Source organism: Lactuca sativa, chromosome 8 (genome assembly GCF_002870075.4).
Source record: "Lactuca sativa cultivar Salinas chromosome 8, Lsat_Salinas_v11, whole genome shotgun sequence".
Classification (NCBI taxonomy): domain Eukaryota; kingdom Viridiplantae; phylum Streptophyta; class Magnoliopsida; order Asterales; family Asteraceae; genus Lactuca; species Lactuca sativa.
The window spans coordinates 329,972,686-329,982,054 of NC_056630.2; the positions used below are offsets into that span (position 1 = coordinate 329,972,686).

The 9,369-nt window shown below is 36.9% G+C and overlaps 2 protein-coding genes across 2 annotated transcripts; one reads left to right on the forward strand and one right to left on the reverse strand.

Moving 5' to 3' along the window:
• The first annotated feature begins 2,354 nt into the window (after positions 1-2,354).
• On the forward strand, positions 2,355-3,654 carry LOC111907308 (two-component response regulator ARR2). Its single transcript, XM_023903080.1, has 5 exons — positions 2,355-2,475; positions 2,570-2,725; positions 2,802-3,176; positions 3,267-3,343; positions 3,427-3,654. Exons 1-5 carry the CDS (start codon positions 2,355-2,357, stop codon positions 3,652-3,654), a joined length of 957 nt encoding a protein of 318 aa, XP_023758848.1.
• Positions 3,655-3,790: 136 nt separating this feature from the next.
• On the reverse strand, positions 3,791-6,258 carry LOC111907307 (COBRA-like protein 7). Its single transcript, XM_023903079.2, has 2 exons — positions 5,463-6,258; positions 3,791-5,314 (listed from the first exon to the last, which is right to left on the reverse strand). The coding sequence occupies exons 1-2, from the start codon at positions 5,965-5,967 to the stop codon at positions 3,900-3,902; spliced, it is 1,920 nt and encodes a 639-aa protein (XP_023758847.1). The 5' UTR covers positions 5,968-6,258; the 3' UTR covers positions 3,791-3,899.
• Positions 6,259-9,369: the final 3,111 nt, after the last annotated feature.

Sequence of the window (9,369 nt, forward strand, 5' to 3'; positions counted from 1 at the left end):
GTTCTATTTTTCTATTTTTCCAAATCACAGTCTAAATGCAATAAATAGAAAAGTACTTTCACTTTTACTTTTGGTTTCGGGAGAAAGATATTAAGAATGGAAAGTTTCCATTTGATGAAGGAGTTTGGTATTTTAAATTTGAATCATGGTTGTCAAAATCGCGATCCTGATCGTAGGATCGTACGATCCTACGATCCTAGGTATGAAAAACGATCCGGATCGTAAAAGGATCGTATTTAGGGTAGGATCGCAGGTAGGATCGTAAGATCGTAGGTAGGATCGTAGGATCGAGATCCGATCCGATCCTACCTTCCTTTATTTTTTATTTTTTATTTTTTGCAAATGAAATTTTTTTACCACTTTATGTCTTTTACCCTTTATCAATTTATCATTTATCATTTGTATTCTGACTTATGACTAATATTTTAAAGTTTTTATAACTTTTGAACAAAAAATTGATTGTTTGAAATATTTTTTATGATTAAAAATTATAAATTAAAATTCTATTTTATTTTGTGGGATCTTAGGATCTCGATCCCGATCTTACGATCCCGATCTTGCAAACCCAAAAACGATCCTATGTAGGATCCCGATCTTGACAACCTTGATTTGAATCACTATCTAGTTTTTGAGAACCAAAAATGCGAAATTAAAGCAAATAGAGGCGTGATTTGAAGAATAATTAAACCGATGGATAGATAGAGTTTGGGGTGAGCGGGAAAACAAAGGTATAGATGGACAATAGCTGCACACATGTTGACCTAAAGAATTAGAACATGAAACGTGACATAATTTATACTATTTTAGTAGAATATGGAGATCAAGATGGACATGATCATATTTAATGTTACAAACACATATGGAAAAAGGAAAAGGTGGTTTATGATATTAAATTATATTTTTATACTACTAGGCTATGCCGTCAATAGCAACGTTATAGCGGTTAGCGGAGGTAAAGAAACGTTATTTCAAAATAGCAGTTTAGAATAGCGGTGACGCTATTAACGCTGTGATTTACTGCGATTATGGTCACCACTATAGTGACGCTATACCCACTATTTGAATAAATTCCATTTTTGGGCTATTTTACATAAATTTTTTTTGCTATTCTATTGAATAAAATTATTTTTTTCTTATTCCAAACCAAAACTGTGTCATTCAATTGAATAAAATGGTAATTATGTGACTGTTATGACTTCTACTGAAATCATGTTTGTGTTATGTTGTTAATTGTGTTGAAAACTTGAAGTACTACATTATGATTAACTATCAAATTACTTAATTATTTTATTTGCTAACTGAATTGTGTTAAAGTATGATAAAATTATAAGTGTTGCATCTGTTTTCTTGATGATTGTGTTAAAGTATGATTAACTGTGATATTGATAACCGGTCTATAAAGTATGATTAACTAATTATGATATGTGAAGTATGATTAACTAAATATGATATGTGAAATACGATTTACTGATTAGCTAATTAACTAAATTGGGTTGAACTTTGATATATGATTTACTGATTAAAACTCTAATATATATAAATTTTAAATAATATAGAAAAACGCTATATCACTACTATATCGCTGCGAGAACCGCGATTTCAAACAGCGGCCGGTGACCATTATTATATTTTTGACCGCGATAACTACTTAGCTACTGGGTTATCGGTTAAAGCCAAATGAGTAGATGCTATTGTTCATTGTTCAAAAAAAAAAAAAAAAAAAAAAAAAAAAGAAAAAAAAGATTTTTGCGTGGCCTAATATCTATGTATGTCATATGGTTGTTAATCCGAGCTTAATGGATTGTTATAGTTTTGAATACGCCTCTACATAAGAATAGGCCGACAATCGTATATTCCATAAACTGAAGCTGAATGTTGTTGCTTGGAATCTTAAAAAGATGATTTTCTTTAAAATTTTGTAAGATTTTATTTTTTTTTATTATTATAAGTTTCGAAAACTTCTTGTAACATTAAATACGATTTTCTTTTTATTAATACGTGAATTCACCAGTATATTTTTCACAACTATAACATGGTCAAAAACTTCTTAAGTGATTCTATAATTTTAGTTGTATATTCAAACAACATATATTTGTTATATAATTATATTATCATCATATTATTATTTATTTATTGGATTTTTAATCGAAGTATTCAATGATGCCGATTAAAAAGGTTAATATTATTATCAGGTAAAATTTGAAATTAAGATCAAAAGGTAAAATAGAGTTTGTTAAGGTGACTAGATAACAACTTACTCTTTCATCCTTTGTCAAACAAACTTCCCCGGTTTTCTCCTCTCACAAACACTCGTATCTTCTTCTCCACCATTGAAGCACTCATCCATCAATTCCATGAAAATTTCTTCCATTGAAGCTTCTTTTAATCCACATGGCCTTAGAGCTCTTCTTGTGGATCATAATCCTACCTCCCTCTTAATTCTTTCCAAAATGCTTCAGTTTTACCATTATCATGGTAATTCATTACTACTCTATTAATTTTTTTATTATTATTATTCCATTTGCATTCTACATTATTAATGCATGCGTGTTCTTAATCATACTCGCAGTTACACAATGTCGACGGCCTAGAGAAGCCTTATCGTTGATTAGAAACGGCCTAAGCAAGTTCGATATTGTGATAAGCAGTGTAGACTTCTCATCGGATATGAACGGAGTGCAGTTTCTTGAGATTATTGATCGCGAAACCAGTTTACCTGTCGTTAGTAAGTCATTTTTCTAATTATTCTCATCTACAGAAAATAATCATACTTAATTTCGTTCAATTTCTATCCCTCGCAGTTGTATCCGCAGACGACAGAAAGGAAACGATTATCGAGTATGTAAAGAAAGGAGCGTGTGCTTATTTACCAAAACCGGTGAGGATGGAGGATATTCAGTTGCTATGGCAACACGTTGCTCGTAAAGAAGTACTCCGGTTTAGACAAATGAAACAGATTGATAATACTGTGGAAAACGGCGAGACAGATTCCAATAATTGTGGTGAAGAGAAAGAGTTCTGCGGAAGCTCCGATGGTGGTCCGGTTCTGGTGGATCGCCGGAGAAAAGATAGAGATGAAGAGCAGGATAAGGTCGAACGTAAGAAACAGCGGTTGGTTTGGACGGATGAGCTTCATCAACAATTCCTCGATGCTGTGGAACAACTCGGAAACAATAGTATGAATTCTCTAGATCTCTATTTTATTTAGTACTCCAAACATGTGTTATATTATCTTCATCAACATTTCTTGTAACGTTTCATTGCAGATGCTGTCCCTAAGAAGGTATTGGAACTAATGAACGTTCCTGGGCTCACGAGGGAAAACGTTGCGAGCCATCTACAGGTTCAAAGCTGCAAAATGTTTGTTCGAGTTTTACCAACAGTTTAGCAAGTATTAACATTTTCGTATCTTAATTAATGTTTCAGAAATATAGGTTAAATCTCAAAAAGCAAAGTGGGTATGTGCAAGAAAGTATCCCGGTGCCAAATTCTGTCTCCGGCGTTTCAGTGATCAGACACAACGAGTTGTTTCAAACAACTCCATCGACCACTGAACTACAATCCCCACTTATGCTCGATCACTACTATATGGATCTTGGAAGCAACTCGATTCTTATACCGAACGATAGGTTTCATGAGCCTAATCATTGTTAATTTGTAAGTATGCAGACGTGACATGCATGATTGTAATTAAGAGGTTAGATAACTGTTTTCTATGTTGGCCATTGTTTATGAAGTCATAGCATCGTACAACAATCTTCTGTAATCTATTAATGCGCATGATGTGATTTAATATATTTAAGTTGTAGATTACATAACATAAGCATTTATCATCGGACTTACAAAAAGAATATGGAAAAACCATTGGAAAAATAATAATGTGTACGTTAGAGCAAACTTTATAGAAAGAGCAACAAAACGAGCATAATTAGAACCGAATCAAGGGTGATCATCATCCGCCAACCATGGCTAGAGATGGGAAGAATATCAGGAACCGAGCATTCTTCACCATTGAAATAGACTTTGTGTGGGAACCCATCACCATGTGCCACATTGAGCCCGGGTATATTCTTCTTTGTGAAAGAAATGACCGATTGTTGTGAACCCGGAACACGTGGGTCTTTCTCTGGTTTACGCCCCTCTTTCTCAGCCACAATATAGTTTAGACCCGGTAGACCTTGTAGGAAAATCATGTCACTAGAACCCGTAACCCGGCTACCATTGAACGAGTACACTTCCTCAAATCCTGCCATTGATTTGTTCAACTCCACGGCAGCAAACCAATCGGCAAAACTCGTTTCGCCCCAGTTGAAAATGGTCATTCTTGCGGTCCATCCGTCTTTGAAATCTGATAGTAGGTGCCAGTTGATGCTGACACCACAGTTATCCGCACATGGCAATTGATTGGGCAAAGTCCAATCATTGTCCTTTGCAAAATCTACTGTAAGTTTAGTTCGGTTCTCAAACGGCACCAAAAGTGCATTTGAAGGAACAAGAAGTGCGGGTGCAGTTGTACTACATGAATCTACAGTGTTACACCCGCACGCACAAGTTCTGCAAGGGACTACAGACTTGTTGAAAAATGACGAAAAGGAGACACAACATTTCGGGGTATCTGATTTGGCCCGTGTTATATTGCAAACAACTTGCCAGCTAGCAACTGCAGTGGATTCGGAAGTAAGCCCAACTGGGTTCGGGAACAAGGTCGGGCTAACCCGTGTGGGTTGCCCACATTGGTAGTTAGGGTTCATTGTTCCGCTGATTCTCCAATTTTGAGGTGGAGTGAGTTGAGTCCGGTTTATGTCTGGTGGCATCTTGAAAACTTGCATGGTAAAAGCCGAAACCGACTTGCTTGAATCCATCGAAGGTGGTAAGAGGGTCCCATTACGACAACAGAATGGAACCAAGCCTAGTTGTGTGTCGTTTGTTTTGTCAAGAGGAAGGTCAACAATTGTTGGTCTTCGTTCACAATTTAGTGCTTCAGAGAAGTCGAGTTCTTTATAGAACTCGCCTTGTCGGCCAAATATACAAGGGTTTGTATCTATAACCGAAGGATACGCCCCTTTCATCGAGTAGATGAATTCATCTCGCATCCAATCCCAACTCAGCTGCCAATAGTCAAGACGACTGAGGGGATTGTGATTCGAGAGGGTCACTTGTGCCATGTATTCAGTTTCTTTTGAACTGATTACATCGTACATTATGACAAGATCACCCTGTTGTCGTGCATCAAATGTCTCTTCTACATTGGTGCCAGGTGTTGTAGGTGTTGCATTTGGGTCCTTTTCACAGCATACGTGTGTCTCGTTGTTTGCTGCAAAAAAAAAAAAGTTACTTATTTAGGCATGTTATGTCACTGACCTATTGAATTTGTCACTTAGTATTTAGAACTTATCTTGGGTAAAGTCGCACATGTACGTTAATTTAAATTGCATAGGAAAAGAGAGGGTTATAATTATAACCTGGGCTAGAAGGTGCAGAACACAAGAACCCATCATTCACGAGATACAAATTCGACGGCAAGGAAACATTTGGTGGCGCAACACCAAATTGGGTGCCGACCAATTGTATGCGAGCCTGCATTTGATTCCAGTCACCGGCGGTCTCAACGGCGGTCTTGAGGTCAGTGGCGGGAAACCCAGCGAAGACAGCACCGGTAGTGACGTTAGCAGGGAGAGAGGTGCCATCTGCAAGAACAGCGTTGGAAGATGAGACTAAGAACTCACGGTTTTGGAACCCTACAAACACCCGCCATGATTTGAGTCGATCAACGCCGGCGTTGGTGAGAGTGAGAGTAGACTGGAAGGTGTAGGGCTGGTTGGTTGTGTTGGTGGCCGTCGGTGGGATTTGGAAGCCGGAGTTGTAGACGTAGGATATAGAAATTCCGTTGCAGGTGGGAGATTGGGAAGTGGTTGTGGGGATCGAAATGAAGGCCAAAAAAAGAAAGATGATGAAACCGATGCTCATTTTGGAATTAAAACAAGATACAATAGAAAACAGATGCAGTAAGAGAGATGGGTATATATGTGTATAGGGAAAAGTTTGACTGGTTCAGAGCTTTGTAAACGAAAGATGTTTAATTGTTTCAATGCCGGCTATGAGAGGAGAATCAGCCGAGAAGCGAACGGCCGGCCTATTTATGAATAAAAAGGATATATAATAATATAAGTGAGGTTGTTTGACCGATTGACGTTTTTTTTGTTATATGCATATTAGACCCTCTCATCGACAATATTTTACTAATTAAACATATTTTAATATTTCTCAACAATAATAAAAAAAATTATCGCATATTAAGGCTTGAAGGAGTGGTGCGGTGAAACGAATACACACTTGCCACCTTCCCAGGGAACATCGTCCCCTGCCAGCAGTGTGGGTGCGGTCTTGATAGCACTGTGGTTCGGTAAGGGAATGCACTCTACCAACAATGTCTCAATTTATAGATATAAAATTGCGCAAACTAGAGAGACTATATATATATATATATATATATATATATATATATATATATATATATATATATATATATATATATATATATATATATATATATATAGAGGGTTATGTTATTTTGTTTTCATTATCTATTGTATGCATGTGATTAATTCTAGACCAATCATTTTAGTTATTTTAAAAAAATAATTAATTCATATTACATTTGAAGATATAATGAGTATTAATTACATCTTTAGCATTTAATATGCATTAATTACTTTTTTAAAATAACTAAAATGATTGGTCCAAAATCAATCATACATCCACACAATAGATAGTGAAAACATTTGAACCTAACTCTATATATATATATATATATATATATATATATATATATATATATATATATATATATATATATATATATATATATATATATATATAAAGAGAGAGAGAGGTTATAATGTAGATGAACAATTATTATGTTGACGTATGGATAGTGCTATTTTATGAGAGTTACTAAGAGAATACATTGTTTAGTAATGCGAATACGTTCAATCTTAGAGAACTATTGTTATTTTAATGGATTCTCAATAATTCTAATTCACTTTTGTTCATATGCATCGTTTTTCATTTATTTTAATTGTTACAGAATACGACTCAATAAACATCATGATAACATTTTGAGAAAATGAGAATAATTAAAAAGAAGTCTATATTAACCATATAAACGATTTAATTAGTGAAATTGCGTAATAATTACAATAATTATATAAGATTGAACGTATTCATATTATCAAACAACATATTTTCTTTATCTTTCTCACAGAATATCATTGTCCAAACGTCCGCACAAAAGATATCAATCCACATTTTAACCTAGCTCTCTCTCTCTCTCTCTCTCTCTCTATATATATATATATATATATATATATATATATATATATATATATATATATATATATATATATATATATATATAGGGTGAGGTTCAATAGTGTAACACCGAAATTTTCGAAAATAAAATTTTCATTTAAAATCGTTTATCTCTTTAACACTTTTCACAAAAATCTCCATTTTGTTTAATTTACAAAAAACATAACTTCATTTTCACTTGCATGATAAACCAGGATCCTCAAAAATATGACTCTTTCTCTGGTGTGAACAATCGAGCCGGTGCTCCCGTGATACTGTGATAACCTGAAACACATAACACAAAACACTGTAAGCACGAAGCTTAGTGAGTTCCCCAAAATACCACTCTAACACATATTAGCCACTCGAGGCCATAACTCTGTTGACCCTCCAGTCAGTGTGTCTCAGTGGGACCTTCCAGTCCCAGCTCTCTTTGGGCCCTCTGGCCCTAACTCTATGGACCCAAGGGTCCTAACTCTGAATCATGCATATCGCATCTCACAATAAATCTCAACATATATATAGCATACAAATATACTGGCACATAATACGAAAAACACCACATATAGCACATATTAGCCACTCGAGGCTATAACTCTATGGGCCCTTGGGCCCTAACTCTGCGGACCCTCTGGTCCTAGCTCTGTGGACCATCTGGTCCTATCTATGATATACACGCAGCATAAATCACATAGAAATAATGTGGTGCCACACGTCACATACAATAATTCTGTCACATAACTCTGTTACCACTGTAGGTAAAGTATAGTGAGAAGACTCACCTGGCAAGCATAAAGCAGATATCCACACACTTGAATCTCGAACTCGCCACCGCCTAACACATAAGGCAAATACTCTCATGAATATAACTCTCGAGACTAGAATCAACCCTCTCTTGGCACCCTCTTAAGGGTAAAAGACCATTTTACCCCTCTCTTGGCCCTAAGGCCACATCGCTGACCAAACCCTAAAAGGCAACAAAAGTCAACGGTCAACTTTGACCAGACTCGGCGAGTGCACTAGGGCGACTCGACGAGTCTATACGTGTCCACTGACTCCCTTGGATCCTCTCTTGACACGTCGAGTGCTTCCCTAACTCGACAAGTTCCACCTGGCATGAATCGCGGGACCACCACGACTCAACTCGTCGAGTCTCAAGAACAACTCGGCGAGTTCAGGCTTGACTCAGCCCCACCTCTTGACTCTCCCTGACTCACTGAGTCGACCCCTCAACTCGGCAAGACCACTCGCTGAGTGGTTACGGGCAAACTTCATGCTACTCGCCGAGTCTGTTCTTTAGACTCAACGAGTCCATGCCATGCATAAACTCAAACTCACTTATGAGGTCAGATCTGTTCCACACAATCATAGATCTGGCCTCCCCGGGCATGATAATCACGTAAAGTCCAAACCTTGGTGCTCAAACAACAACTATTTGCTCATAAATGATGTTTTAGCCCCATATTTCACAACTCTAGGTCAATACTCTCATGAACCCTCATAAATCTTAAGGAATAAAGCTTCTCTGGACCTCTATGGATCTCTTCTCAAGCCTCATCACAAATAGGGACGAAATGGACATCAAATCTAATCAACAAAGGGGTCAAGAAACCCTAAAACCCCATGTTCAACATAACAACAGAAAAAGGGAGCCAAATATACCTCCAAGATGATGCTCTGAGCTCCAAAATCGAAAGATGTCCACCTCCCTTGCCTTGTCTTGTCTAGAATCTCCTTTGCCTTGCCAAACAAAGCTTCAAGGGTCAACAATGGCCTCTTCTCTCTCCCAAATCGCTCAAATCTCTTTAGGGTTTCTCTCTAGGGTTTGGTGGCCGCAAATGACGCCCATAAGCCCCTTTAAATAGGTCTCAAACCCTGGAAATTAGGGTTTCATTAAATAGCGTGGACTCGCCGAGTCCAGACGCGAACCCGCACCTAAAACCGCGATCCTACTCGGCGAGTTTGGACTCCAACTCGCCAAGTCTCCTCACAAACACCAAAAAATAAAGAATAAAATAA

What these genes read in the sequence shown, in the direction of transcription:
- LOC111907308 (XM_023903080.1), top strand. Translation starts at nt 2,355, where the DNA reads ATGAAAATTTCTTCCATTGAAGCTTCTTTTAATCCACATGGCCTTAGA. An exon ending in TCAGTTTTACCATTATCATG is followed by an intron (nt 2,476 to 2,569) that starts GTAATTCATTAC and finishes TCATACTCGCAG; the next exon opens with TTACACAATGTCGACGGCCT. An exon ending in AACCAGTTTACCTGTCGTTA is followed by an intron (nt 2,726 to 2,801) that starts GTAAGTCATTTT and finishes TATCCCTCGCAG; the next exon opens with TTGTATCCGCAGACGACAGA.
- LOC111907307 (XM_023903079.2), bottom strand. Translation starts at nt 5,967, where the DNA reads ATGAGCATCGGTTTCATCATCTTTCTTTTTTTGGCCTTCATTTCGATC. An exon ending in TTCTGCACCTTCTAGCCCAG is followed by an intron (nt 5,315 to 5,462) that starts GTTATAATTATA and finishes TTTTTTTTGCAG; the next exon opens with CAAACAACGAGACACACGTA.